This window comes from Panthera tigris, chromosome A3 (assembly GCF_018350195.1).
Source record: "Panthera tigris isolate Pti1 chromosome A3, P.tigris_Pti1_mat1.1, whole genome shotgun sequence".
NCBI classification, from domain to species: domain Eukaryota; kingdom Metazoa; phylum Chordata; class Mammalia; order Carnivora; family Felidae; genus Panthera; species Panthera tigris.
In genome coordinates this window covers 62,866,473-62,880,933 of record NC_056662.1, presented here as the reverse complement: position 1 = coordinate 62,880,933, position 14,461 = coordinate 62,866,473, and the positions used below count along the sequence as shown (strand labels likewise).

The following is a 14,461-nucleotide window of genomic DNA, read 5'->3' as shown; positions in this document are numbered from 1 at the left end:
TTGTATAACTGGAGGAAGATTGTTCCAGGTAGAGAGAAGGTCGGGTGCCAAAGTCTTGAGAGGCATGGACTAGGGTCGGTATTCAAGCCACAGCAGGTAAACCATTTGTGATGGGAGTGGAATAAGGAAAAAAGTTGTAGAAGATAGGATCAGAGAGGTAATGAGGACTAGATAGTATTAGATATAGTAAGGACTTTGGCTTTTATTCTGAATAAAATGGGGAACCATTGGAGGGTTTGTGAACAGAAGAGTATTATGGTATGGTCTCTTAAAAGGATTTTTTTGACTGCTGTGTTGAGAATAGACTATAATAGTCAAAGCAGAGAGAGCAGTTAGGAAATCACAATATGATTATAATTCAAGAAAGAGATGATGATGGCTTGAAGAGTAGTGGAGATAGTAAAGAGTGGTCTGAATTTGGATGTAATTTGAAGGAAGAACAGAAAGGAGATATTGACCGATTGGATTTGATGTTTAAGAAAAAAGATGATTCCAAAATATTTGGCTGGGGGTGGGAGGGAGGGGAGGGTGGGTGATGGGTATTGAGGAGGGCACCTTTTGGGATGAGCACTGGGTGTTGTATGGAAACCAATTTGACAATAAATTTCATATATTGAAAAAAAAAAAAAGAAAAAAAAATATTTGGCCTAATATGTATCATTCATATGCTACATCATATGCTACATATGGGCAGAATAGATTTTTAGAGGGTGATCAGCAATTTAGTTTGGTGTATGTTAAGTTTGAGATGTCTAGTAGATACCACATTGAGACTGCTCTGAGTCTACTTAACTTTGCAGAGGCATGTTCTTCAGAATTTCTTTTCATAATGGTCTCTGGGAGGCCGACTTACTGTTTGTCTCAAATTGTCTTTATCTACCTCCACTTTTGAGTATAGTTTAACTGGGTATAGAATTCTGGTTAACAGCTATTTTCCCTCAGTGCTTTAAAAATCTGTCTTTTATTATTGCCAGTGAGAAACTTATCTTTGGTGTAATTGGTTTCCTTTGTAGGCATCTTATTTTTTCTTTCTTCTCCTGTGGCTTTTAAGGTTTTCTCTTAATCGCAATTTCACTGTGATATGCCTAGGTATGGGTTTATTTACCTGGAGTAGATACTTGGAATATACTTTGAATCTGAGGCCTTGTGACTTTTTTCAGTTTTGGAAATTTTCTAGATATTTCTTTGAGTATTTTTCTCCTAGTTATTTTATTCCTGCTTTCTGTAACCCCTCTTAGAATATATTGGTTTCTCTCAAGCTATTGTCTATATGTATGTATACAAACAGGTACATTTGTGCACATATATATTTGGTGTTTTTGTCTTCTTTCTCTGTACTGTTTTGGGTACCTTTACCAGAAAACTGTCGTCTGAGTCACTAATTCTCTAGAATTCATCTTTTTTTTTTTTTAATTTTGAAAGTACATTAAATTTTTTTTTTAACGTTTATTTATTTTTGAGAGAAAGAGAGACAGAGTGTGAGTGGGGGAGGAGCAGAGAAAGAGGTAGACACAGAATCCGAAGCAGGCTCCAGGCTCTGAGCTGTCAGCGCAGAGCCCAACACGGGGCTGAAACTCACAAACCATGAGATCATGACCTGAGCTGAAGTCAGACGCTTAACCAACTGAGCCACTCAGGCTCCTCTTGCTCTTTTTAAAATAGAAGTTATTCCTAATCTCTTGAGTATTCTAAACAGTTATTTTAAGGTCTTTGTCAGACTGCTCCATAAAATTGTTTCATGTGGAATGAATTTATGCTCAAATTATTGTTTTTTAAGATAGTTTTTCTTAATGTAAAACTTATGGCTGTGTTTTGAATTTTGATTTGCTGACTATATGATTGGGAGTCTTTTTGGTTTATCTTTTTATTCTCCTTTGGCCCATTCCTCTCTATCAGAGGAATTAGATTAGATAGTGGCATTTTAGGTCTTCCACCCAAAGTAATACTGGGAATATTACAGATCTTGTCACCAAGCTAGAAGTCAGCCTGGTTCGAGGTTTCTCTGGGCCCACAGCTTTTCCTACTGCTGGAGCTCTGGCAGTAGCCCTTTTCAAACTTCCCTTCATGGGAGAGGAAGCCCCTGAAATTTCCCATTTCCTGGGAGTGAGATGAGTTATCCCCCAGGAACTAGTTCCTGGCCATCACTGCTGCTTCTGGACCTGTAATCCACCAGATCTCTGGTGTCAGCATTCTTGCTGCTTTGCATTTCTATTCTGTTTTACCCAGATAATTATCTTGTTTTTGAGCTCAGTTGGTTTGGGGTTCTATTGCATATTTTGGTTATTATTAATATATATTGGGGATGTGGCTTGTCAAAATGTAAACCAGCTGTTCCATCTCTATCAGTTATATTGAAGCTCTTTAAAGCTTGCTTTTCTCAGGGCGCCTGGGTGGCTCAGTTGGTTGGGCGTCCGACTTCGGCTCAGGTCATGATCTCGCGGTCTGTGAGTTCGAGCCCCGCATCGGGCTCTGGGCTGACAGCTCAGAGCCTGGAGCCTGTTTCGGATTCTGTGTCTCCCTCTCTCTCTGACCCTCCCCTGCTCATGCTCTGTCTCTCTCTGTCTCAAAAATAAATAAATGTTAAAAAAAATTTAAAAAAAATAAAGCTTGCTTTTCTCATAGTAATAATAGATGATAATTTTAGAAAACAACCTGTTCAGAATGTGTTAAACACTTCACCAAAACAAACTTGTTTAATCCTCCCAACACTTTTCATTTTATAGAAAAGTGAGAAATGGGGAGGTTTCATATTTTGCCATGGATCACACAGCTATTACATGGCAGAGCAAGGATTCTAGAATAACTTGGCTCCATAGCATGTCCTCCTAACCACTATGATAGACTGTCTCACCTGTCAGTTGGGGAAAATCATACCGTGTTTGTTGTTGTGCAAGACAAGATGCGAAAAGTCTAGTGTTGTATCTCATGTATACTAGGCATTCAGTAAAGGTTTATTTTTCTTTCCTTAGTGCAGGCAAATATATTTTCAGTATGATAATTTAAACACCTCTGTGTAAGTTTGTTTTGTTTAAAATATAGCACATTTCATTTTAGTAAAAGAGCGGGAGTTCTAGGATTGAACTACTTTTCTTGTGTGCTGGTGGGGGCAGGACTGGCCTGGGAGAAATGCAGAGCTAGGGAATCAAAGAAATAGGGTCAAGTGTAAAGTCCAAATTGAAGACCAGACAACTGAAGGATTCTACAGAAAAGCTGGATTGATCCCGGCGGATTCCAGAGCAAAACACCGTGTGGACTAGATGGTAGGAGCTGGTGTCTTGATCATTTCCCAGGGCTCCTGAGGCTCCCGGATCCTTGGCAATGGGCAGAGAGGGCTCTGGTGAGGGCACTTTGCCAGATTTGGCCTCATTGAGTACTCTCGGATCTTTGTTTTCAAATTCCCCAAGTTAACAAGGAGAGTTTAGTCTTAGTTTGCAGCACATAAGGGACTAAATAGGCCCGGTTAACTGTTTATAGTTACAGTAGCCAAGAATCTAAATTAAGGAATTGCCTCTGGGGCCTTCAAGTATTTCCTCAGTCATCTCATCTCCTCCTTACTCAACCCCACTTATGTGGGCTTTCCACCGTTCTGCCCGCACATCCTCAGAGTCCAGCTCACACTCCACCCCTTCCATGGCACTGTACTGAGCCCTTGTACACCTTGTGCCTAGTAGTGCTCGAAATACACTGGAGGCTTTGAGAAAGAAAAGGTCCTTGTGAGATGTAATATTTGGAGGAAGTTTTACTAATTTGTATGAATAGGGATACGTACGGAGATCATAAACAAATGCTTAGTTGAGAATATGGAGTGTGTGTGTGTGTGTGTGTGTGTGTGTGTGTAGCACATGTGTTAGAATGGGAACCAGCAAAGTGCACAACCTTACTAGAACAGAAAGTCTGTACAGGAATGTGGAAAAATTTTAAGGTTACAATCAAGTAGGAGGGTTGGGACCAGGCCATAGGTGACCCTTCAAGCTGGAATAGTTGATCAAGATGGAAAAAGAATTAGATCGAGATTTGTTAACAGTCACAAGCCCTTGTAAGTTCAGATGAGGAAGGATGATGCATGGTGAGGTGGCCTATTCTTATCTCAGATCTGCCTGCCTTTTCAGATTGGTTGGTTTTGGTAGAACCTCTGTCGGTCAAGTCAGGGAGGCCCAGGAGAGGTGCACTGACAGTGCCTTTTTTTCTTCTTTAAATGTTTATTTTTGAGAGAGAGAGACTGCGCGCGCGTGGGAGCTCATGAGCTGGGGGAGGGGCAGAGAGAGAGAGAGAGAGAGAGACAGAGGATCCAAAGCAGACTCTCTGTAGAGAGCCCGACGTGGGGCTCAAAGTCACAAACCGTGAAATCATCACCTGAGCCAAAATTGGACGCCTAACTGACTGAGCCACCCAGTCACCCCTCACTGATAGTGTTGGGGAGCATTACTAAGCTAGTATTTATTGCACTGGTATTTCAGTGCACTTGCTAGGAACATAAGGAAATCGGAAAAAAAACCCTTACCTCTTACAGTTCCTTTCCCCCTTAGTTTTTCCTGTATAGTGATTCCCTGTAGGAGACTTGACCTTAGACTGCAGCACTATTTAATGTCAGTCCTACAAGGCTGGTGGTCCTGTGGTGGGAAAGAGAATAGGTAAATTAAATCCACATGTAATCTTAGATCAATTAGTTTTTACTTTATTTACCTCTGTGACTCCAGTTTTTTCGGATGACTAGATCACAAAAGATGACTTTTGCTTTGGTTTTCTTTTCTTTCTTTCTTTTTTTTTTTTTCTTTTCCCTGCTCACTCATTGTGGAGTATTTTAATCCAAATATGCTTAAAAGACTGTGAAGACTGAGCAATAGAAGACAGTAATCCATGACTATATCACTAGCACGTAACAGCTCTGGGGCATTTGGATTTCAGTTTTTGATTGGGCAACTGTGTGAGGATTATACCAAGCTGGCAATGTTAGTAATAAACTAGAAAACAATTCCGTGGAACTCAATGCATTTATCTTAATTTTTAAGAGGTATAAATCCAGTGATGAGAAGTAACTTCAACTCCTATAAATATAAAAGTGCAGGAGGACTATTTATATTATGAAAGATTTCAGACATTATATGAATGGATTATTTTTATTATGAGAAGTTTCAAATGTAAATTTTAAACATGTATAATACATAAACATAAAAAACATACCAAAATTTCAAACATACATGTATAAAAGTAGAGAGAATAGTAAAATGAACTGCGATTACCCATCACCCAGATAGATACAATATTTATCAGAGTTTTGCCACACTTGCTTCGTCTGTCCCCTTCTTGATGGCTTGCTGAACTGTTACAAAGTGCATTTCTGATTTGTATTTCCAGTCCTATGCACTCCTCTGTGCATCTCTAAACCATACGGACACTTTCTTCCACGTGCATAATGCCATTGACACGTCCTAGAAATAATTCTTTGGTGTCCTATAGTATCTAGTACATATAAATCTCTTCTATTATTTGAAAATACCTCTTTTACCTTTGTTTTTTTGTTCAAGCCAGCATCTAACCAAGGTTCACACTTTGTATTTGGCTGTTATGCCTTTGGATCTCTTTTAATCTCGTAGTTCAGATTGTGGATGGCTGGTTTTGGTGGCTGAGGGGGTGAGTGGGAAGAAGCAGGGGTGGGGTGAATTTTTTAAGCTATGCTAAAAGGAAACCTTTAAAATCACAGAGCATGCTGGCAGTAGGGAGATTTGATTGTAAAGTTTATGGCTGAAACAACGTATTTTTGAATGTTTATTTATTTATTTCGAGAGGGAGAGAACGTGTATGCATGCATGCACATGACCAGGAGAGGGACAGAGAGGGAGAGAGGGAGAGAGAGAATCCCAAGCAGGCTTAGTGCTGTTTGTGCAGAGCCAGACGTGCGGTTTGATCTCCCCAACTGTGAGATCATGACCTGAGCTGAAATCAAGAGTTGGGCACTCAAACAGACTGAGACATCCAGGTGCCTCTATGGCCAAAATATATTTTTAGGCCCCTGTCAAACTTTTAAAAATGTTTCCTATAGAGTAGTTTTTTTTTTTTTTAATTTTTAAAATGTTTATTTATTTTTGAGAGAGAGAGAAACAGAGTGTGAGTGGGGAAGGGACAGAGAGAGAGAGGGAGACAGAATCCAAAGAAGGCTCCAGGACCTGAGCTGTTAGCATGGAGCCTGATGCGGGGCTTGAACTCGTGAACCACACTAGATCATGACCTGAGCCAAAGTCCGATGCTTAACTGACTGAGCCACCCAGGCACCCCATAGAGTATTATTATTTATATATGATTTGTTTTATGCAAGACACAAACAACTAAATTTGAGTTACTATTTGGAATATTTAATTAGAAACTGAAGTTGTCAGGGCGCCTGGGTGGCTGAGTCAGTGAAGGGTCTGACTTCAGCTCAGGTCGTGATCTCATGGTCCATGGGTTCAAGCTCCACGTCGGGCTCTATGCTGACAGATCAGAGCCTGGAGCCTGCTTCAGATTCTGTGTCTGTCTCTCTGCCCCTCCCCTGCTTGCACTCTGTCTCTCTCTCTGTCTCTCTCTCTCTCTCAAAAGTAAGTAAACATTAAAAAAAAAAAAAAAAGAAAGAAAAATCTTTCTGCAAAATGTTTTCCTCAATTTAAAAACAGAGTATTTTTTCTTTGGATTTCATCTCTTTATTTTCATATATTTACTTTAGTCAAATCCAGTTATGATCCTCCTAAAATAATTGTCTGTCTACCACTGAATATGCTATTTCTTAGGATAATGTTATATGATCTGTTAAGGCATAAGGTTAAAAATTTTTATTAAAATTAAATATTCTTACGCACAGCAGAGTAACACTTCATATAGTAGAGTGGAATCTCACCAACAGCAAAGTCCAAATAATCTAAAAATGTTTATACTAACCTGCTTTATTAATTTTCTGTAGGATTTGGTTGAAAATTTTGTGGGAGGCCACATTTTGAGAGACATGAAAATGATTATTAAGATATACCTTAAAATGTGTTTTCTTTGCATATAATCTCTGTAAAGACCGAACATAAGTTATAATAAAGTTATATTCTCTTTGTGTTTTGCAGTATAGATTATCTGTAAGAGTTTCATTAACCTTCATCAGAACATTTTGAGTATGAGTGTAAGCCATGGTATTAAAGCTTATTTTGCAGACAAGACACATGCTTTATATGCCTTTGTAAGAAATGGAATCTTTAGTAGCTTCAGACCTAGCTTAAGACCCATAGTAAAGAGGAAGGTAAGTGAAAAGTAGAAAGGGAGACAAGTTTTAGTTTTCCTCCTTCCAAATATAAGGATATTTCTTCTTCTCTAACAATGTTAATGTGTATTAATAGTTCGTACTTTTATCTTTTGGTACCCGATTATTCCAAATGTTTGCTTCATCTATTCCTCTTAGGTGCCCCAATGTGAGTCTGCAAAAGCTGCCAGAACACTGGTTATGGAATGTTTTAGAGGAAATTAAATGCAGTGATCCCTCATCTAAACTCTGCGCTACAAGGCGCAGTGCCGGACTTCCTTTCTACATACAGGTACTTATCCACGGGACATAGCTGTCTGTCTGTCTTTTGATAATTTGTTTTATTTGTCTTTTGACGATCCCTTTGACATGTGAGGGAGCATATTGCATAAGAGATAGTTCTGGCTTTTATGTGTGTGGCTTTGTTTCGTGTGTGGACAGTATGTTCCCATGACAGATCTGTTCTTGGAAGAAACCCTCTCTACGAAGTCAGTCTTGTAATGTGAACAGAGGGTGGTATGGATTTCCGCCTGTGTATTAAGTAGGCAGACATCACTGTGGCACATTCATGGCTCACTTCTAGGAAGTGTGCACGTTGCCTTTTTCTTTTTGAGTTAGAAAAAATAGTCTTCCTGTTATTTCAAGACCCTGAACACTTTCTCTGAAAGCAATAAGTATTAGCAATTTCTTTTCAATACGTCCATAAAATGTCCATGCGTAAAATAATTTTAATCCTAATGGTAGCTAACATTTATAAATGGTTATTTGACATATATTAACTTATTTAATCTTTCTTCAAGCCCTATGAGATATGTCCTGTTATCATTTGTATACTACAGATGAGGAAACTGAGGCTGAGGAAAGTTAAGTTACTTGCCAAAAGCCCCAGAGATAGTGTGAGCAGGACTAAGACTGGAAGCTTGGGCAGCCTGAATCCTGAACAACTCTACATGTGAAAATGGGTGTGTGGTAGTGCATTTTCTGTTTTTTAATACAGAAGAAAGCATATTATACACACTGTTTTGCCCTTGCTTTTTTTCCACTTACTGTTTTACCTCAAAGATCATTGCGTATCAGCACACCCAGATATTGCTAGTTGATAGGAAGATATTTTATTTCCACAGTGTTGCAATTAAGAGGCTATCGTCCTCATGAATTCAACGAATAAAAACCAAAGTCCTCACAATATTAAATCAGACCCCAACCTGGAAGGTCTTTGTTTAATATTTAGTAAGATTCAGTCCAGGAATGGTGGTTGTATAATAAAAGCAATGAAAATAAGTGCAGCAAAGTGTTTTATTAGTGCCTCTACATTTTTTCCTTCTCTTTCTTACTCGTCAAATTTCCACAGTCATCATTTTGTGATGACAATGGACACCAACTTGCAGAGGTTGTTGATGTGATGCAGAGCTCATCGAAATGAAAACTCTCTGATCTGACCCATTCTGCATCAGTTTGGTTCATCTCCTGCCTGTAATTCATTTGGACCTCGTGTGTTTTTGCCTCACTTGAGGACAAATGTTAAGATAGTAGCAAGGTCTAGTTGCATGTTTGTGCAGTGTGCTTATTCCACCTCTGGCTCCCGTCTAGTACTAAATATTGGTCATAGTGACAGAGCAGTTAGGACACATACTTTCTTTTTTTTATTTTATTTTTTTTAATTTTTTTTTTTTTAACGTTTATTTATTTTTGAGACAGAGAGAGACAGAGCATGAACGGGGAAAGGGCAGAGAGAGAGGGAGACACAGAATCCGAAGCAGGCTCCAGGCTCTGAGCCATCAGCCCAGAGCCCGACGCGGGGCTCGAACTCACAGACCGTGAGATCATGTCCTGAGCCGAAGTCGGCCGCCCAACCGACTGAGCCACCCAGGCGCCCCGATCTTTTTTTTAACTTTTTAAATGTTTATTTATTTTTGAGAGAGACACAGAGCGCAAGCAGGGGAGGGGCAGAGAGAGAGGGAAACAGAATCTGAAGCAGGCTCCAGCCTCTGAGCTGTCAGCACAGAGCCTGATGTGGGGTTTGAACTCACGAACCGAACCGCAAGATCATGACCTGAGCCAAAGTCAGATGCTTAACTGACTGAGCCCCCCAAGCGCCCCAGGACATGTCCTTTTTTAGTCCATCCTTGGAAAGAATGTCATAACTATGCACACAACTCTTGGGGGCGGGGGGGAAGCCATGGCTCCAAGGAGACATTTCAGTAATTGCATGTAGCTTTTTTATTTATGTTAGTTGAGTAAAATCTAAATTATTAGAAAAATCTGTTCAGAGAGGCCCCCATCCCTCTTAGCATAACTTACCAATAAGTTATGTTCTCATGGAAACCTCTACTTAGTGTTAACTATGGAGAAAAACTGCCTACTTAGTTTATGAACTTATCTTTTGTACAGACAGATATAAAAATGCTTTGAGTGGTCATTAGGAAAATAGTATATATGTTTTATGAGCATAAATAGCATAAATATACTATATTAAATTTGTCTTTTTTTTTTAAGTTTATTTATTTATTTTGAGAAAGAGACACAGAGAGAGAGAGCATGCATGAGCAGGAGAGGGGCAGAGGGAGAGGGAGAGAGAGAATCCCAAGCAGGCTCTGTACTGTCAGTGCAGAGCCCGATGTGGGGCTTGAACTCACAAAGTGTGAGACCGTGACCCGAGCCAAAATCAAGAGCTGGATGCTCAACTGACTGAGCCACCCAGGTGCTCCGATAAATATGTCTTTTAAACCTGGATCAGTTTGGTTCATCTCCTGGATGTGTTTACCTCTTTTATGGATTATAAAAGCTTCCAAAAAAGCTGAATAGCTTGAAACTTTCACTCTTGGGAGCTACTAGCTATGCACAAATGAAATAACCACTGCTACTCCTAGCTCTATACAACCACTGATCTGTTTTCTGTGTCTACAGATTTGCCTTTTCTGGATATTTCATATAAATGGGATCATATACTGTGTGGTCTTTATGTCTTTCACTTCGCATGTTTTCAAATTCCATCCATGTTGTAGCATATATCAGTACTTCATTCCTTTTTATTGGCTCAGGTGGTTTGATATCCTATTTTTATGTTTAATGTATATTGGCAAAATGTTAGACACAAAGTAAATTAGCAGCTCTTGAAAATTCAAATATAGGACCCCTTTGGAGTTTGTAGTATTTCCTTTTGCTCCATGGACTTTCCAGTATTATGGTTTGATGGTCCTTCAGGTAGAGACTCTTTGGTAAAAAATTAAACAACTGATCAATCTCCAGGGAGTTTCTAAATCCTTGCAAGAAATTTAATCCACAGGTGTTTTTGTTTTTTAAGTAAAGAGGATTTTCTTGTTGATAAATTTGTTACAAAATCCGACTTGCTGGGGGCTCCTGGGTGGCTCAGTCGGTTGAGCGTCTGGACTTTTGGTTTCAGCTCAGGTCATGATCCCAGGATCGTGGGATCAAGCCCCACATCAGGCTCTTCACTGAGCGTGGAGCCTGCTTGAGGTTCTCTCTCTTCTCTGCCCCTCTCCCCCACTTGTGTACACGTGCACTCTCTGTCAAATTAAAAACAAAAAACAAAAAACAAAACCCAAAACTGACTTGCTTATTGTATCTGAGACCTGTCACATAGTTGTGGTCCTAGGAGAGTGCTCAGTAAGAACCATTCATTCAACCTTTTAGAATTGTATAGTTAACAAGCAAACTGGAAATGACCTTAGAGATGCCATGATATCACCATCACCTTATTTTACAGATGAAGAATCTGAGGGATGGAGAAGTTAAACTACTTGCCCAAGGCTGAATGGCTTAATTAACTTGCTTGATACCACATGTTTTCATAAGGGGATTTTTCATTTTGGGATTGATTCTAGGAACTAGAGATAAGTATATGTAAAACAATAGCCCAGTTAATTTTTGTCTTGTTTTTCCATAGGCACTATTGGCATCTGAACCGAAGAAAGGCAAAATGGATTTGTTGAAAATAACAATGAAAGAGTTAATCTCCTTGGCTGGGCCTACAGATGACTCACAGAGCACAGTCCCCCAGGTAATAATGGAAATACACAAAGACTGCTAGGAAGGCAGTGATTTTAAATCTTTGCTGTCCAAAAAAAAAAGTATCTGCTAAAAAAAAGAAAGAAAAAGAAAAGTATTTGCTCTAGATATAGAATTATTGAAAATAGGGTGGGTATTTGAAGCTTGCTCTGGATGCTTTTGTTTTGTTGGCCTTTCCTTTCCACAAAATAAACCATTGCTTTAGTTGATCTATGTTAACCAAAATGACCTATTTTTAAACTTTGGTGAAAACATCCAACTAAAGGCATTTTATAATGCTACTCTGCCAGTTTTATTTCACATTTCTCTAATACCTGGCTAGCTTTAACCTCTTTTCATGTATTAGTCCTCTGAATTAATTCTGTGAATTGCCCATTGAAAGACTTTTTGGCTATCTTTAATTTGGTTATTTGTCTTTATCTTTCAGGAGTTGGGTTTTTTTGGTTGTTTTAAAATGATTTTCCTGATAACAGTTCTTTTTGGTTGAGTTACACACCTCTTCTTCCAATCTGTGGCTTCTCTTTTCACTTTGCTTATGGTCTCTGTTATTGCATGGAAGTTTTAAATTTTAATAAAATGGAATATGCCGGCTTTTTCTTTTATGGTTTGTACATTCGGATCTTGTTTAATAAATACACCAAGGTCAGAACATATTTTGTATTTTCTTTTTAAAGTTTTAATTTTATTTCTCACATTTCTGTCTTTACACTATCTGTAATTCGTTTTTGTTTGTGTGTAAAATAAGAAAATAATTTTATTACCTTCCATTTGGATAATTAATATGCAAGTGTTTTTGATACAGTATATCCTTTCCCCTTGATTTATAGCACCCTTCTATCTCTGATATACTGTTCTTGTTGACATGCATGTCTGTTTGTGTGCTTTGTTTTATTGGTCTGTTATATTATCTCTGAGCCAAAAACTCTATTTTAATTACTATCTTTTCAATAACTTTTGGTATCTGGTAGGGTGAATTTCCCTTTTTTTCCTTTGCAATTATCCTGGCTATATTTTTTCCATTGCTCTTCCATATAAGTTATAGAATCAGCTTGCTAAGTTTAACAAAACCCCCTTTTGAATTTTTGTTGGAATTTAAATTTATTGATTTGTTTGGGGAAAATGACTCTGTGCTGAATATAAGCACAACAATAAGCAAAAAAATTAATTGCATTTATACACACCAGCAACATATAATACAATCCTTAAAATACTGTTTATAATCACTAGAAAAAATATAAAGTATGTAGAATTAAATCTCACAAAAAGATCTATAAGACTTTTGTAGGAGATTATTTTTAAAAATAATGAAAGGGGTGCCCGGGTCGCTCTGTCAGTTGAGTGTCTGACTTTGGCTCAGGTCGTGATATCACTGTTCGTGGGTTCGGGCCCTGCGTTGAGCTCTGTGCAGACAGCTCAAGAGCCTGAAGCCTGCTTTGGATTCTGTGTCTCCCTCTCTTTCTGTCCCTCCCCCGCTCTCACTCTGTCTCTCAAAAATAAATAAACAGAATAAAATTTTTAAAATAATGAAAGACATAGAGAAAGAGCTGAATAAATGGAGAAAATTAGCCATGCTCATGGACTGGAAGATTTAAATTAAAAAAAAATTTTTTTTAATGTTTACTTATTTTTGAGAGTAAGAGAGAGAGAGAGAGAGAGAGAGAAAGAGACAGCATGAGTGGGAGAGGGGCAGAGAGAGAAGGAGACACAGAATCTGAAGCAGGCTTCAGGCTCTGAGCTATCAGCACAGAGCCTGATGCAGGGCTCGAACTCATGGACCATGAGATCATGACCTGAGCCAAAGCCGGATGCTCAACTGACTGAGCCACCTAGGCACCCCTAGAAGATTTAAATATTAAAAAAGAAGTCATGTCAGCTATTGTGTATTACAACTAATGACTTGTCTGTAAATCTTTTGGATTTTCTTTATGGATAATCATATCCTCAGTAAATAATGCTAAATTTGTTTTACCTTTCTAATTCTTATTCATAAAATATTTTTCTTATTCTGCTGGCTGGAACTTGTAGTATGATTTGTATAGCAATAGAAATAGCAGTTATCCCTATGTGATTGCTGATATTTGCTGTAGGTTTAAATCTGTCATATAGCTCATTAAGGAAATCACATTTCCTTGAATGCTTTCAAGTGTCTTTTGAGATAAATGTCTTCTTCTCGAATTTGCAAATAATCATGAATATACTTATTTTTGATCCAATACCATCTTTGCGTATGGAATCCTAACCCACAACTTTGACATGGTGAATTGTTTTTACACATTGCTAGATTCCCTTAAAATCTTTTAAAAAATATTTTTTGTGTATTTTCACTGGGTTCATGAGATTGACCTGTGGTTTTTCTTTTTCATGCTGTACCTGTCCTTATTTTTTATGTAAAATTTTTTATTGAATTATAACATATACAAAGACATATAGAAATCATATCTGTACAACAATAAAGTTTCACGAGGTGAACATACTGGTGTAACTAGCAAGAGACAGAACATTTTAACACCTCAAAGCCTCCTCACGCTCCTTCTAATCAGTACCTTTTCCCCAAGGGTAACTACTAGCCTAACTTTAACACCTTAGTTTTAGTTCTACCTGTTTTTTTTAAGTTTTAAATAAACGAAAACATACCATTATGTACTCTTTTGATGTGGTTTCTTTTGACCAACATTATGTTTATATTATCCATCCAAGTTGTAATTTATTTATTTTCGTTGCTATATGATATTATATAATTTATTCATTCTTCTGCTGATGACCATTTGGGTTGGTTTTTATTTTGGGTTATTAAGAATAGTACTTTTAAGAACATTCTTGTACATGCCTAATGGTGAACATATATATATTTCTTTTCGGTAGATACCTACGAGTGTTTTTGGGGTATGTTGTATATTAAGCTTTAATAGAAATTACCATTTTCCCAAAGTAGTTGTCCTTACTTTTCTAGCCAAGCTGTGCTAGACTGGTAAAATAAATTTGGGAGTCTTCTCTTCTCCAAATAGTTTATATAAATTGGGATTATCTATTCTTTGAATATTTGGTAGAATTCATCTATAAATTCATGTGGGTCAATATTTTGGTAATTGTTGTAGTTATTATATTGGATTTGTTTTTTTGTTTTTGGTCTTTGGGTAGGATTTTTATCTATTGATTTCCTTTATGTAATGATAAACA

General features: G+C 37.9%; 1 protein-coding gene across 4 annotated transcripts in view; it reads left to right on the top strand.

Moving 5' to 3' along the window:
* Window positions 1-14,461, top strand: part of THADA (THADA armadillo repeat containing) — a 327,215-nt gene that overhangs the window by 75,310 nt on the left and 237,444 nt on the right. For all 4 annotated transcript variants that reach the window (XM_007097838.3, XM_042981284.1, XM_042981287.1 and 1 more), the window contains 2 exons: window positions 7,415-7,547; window positions 11,163-11,276. In XM_007097838.3, the coding sequence (XP_007097900.2) occupies window positions 7,415-7,547; window positions 11,163-11,276 (247 nt within the window). The remainder of the gene's footprint in view (window positions 1-7,414; window positions 7,548-11,162; window positions 11,277-14,461) is intronic.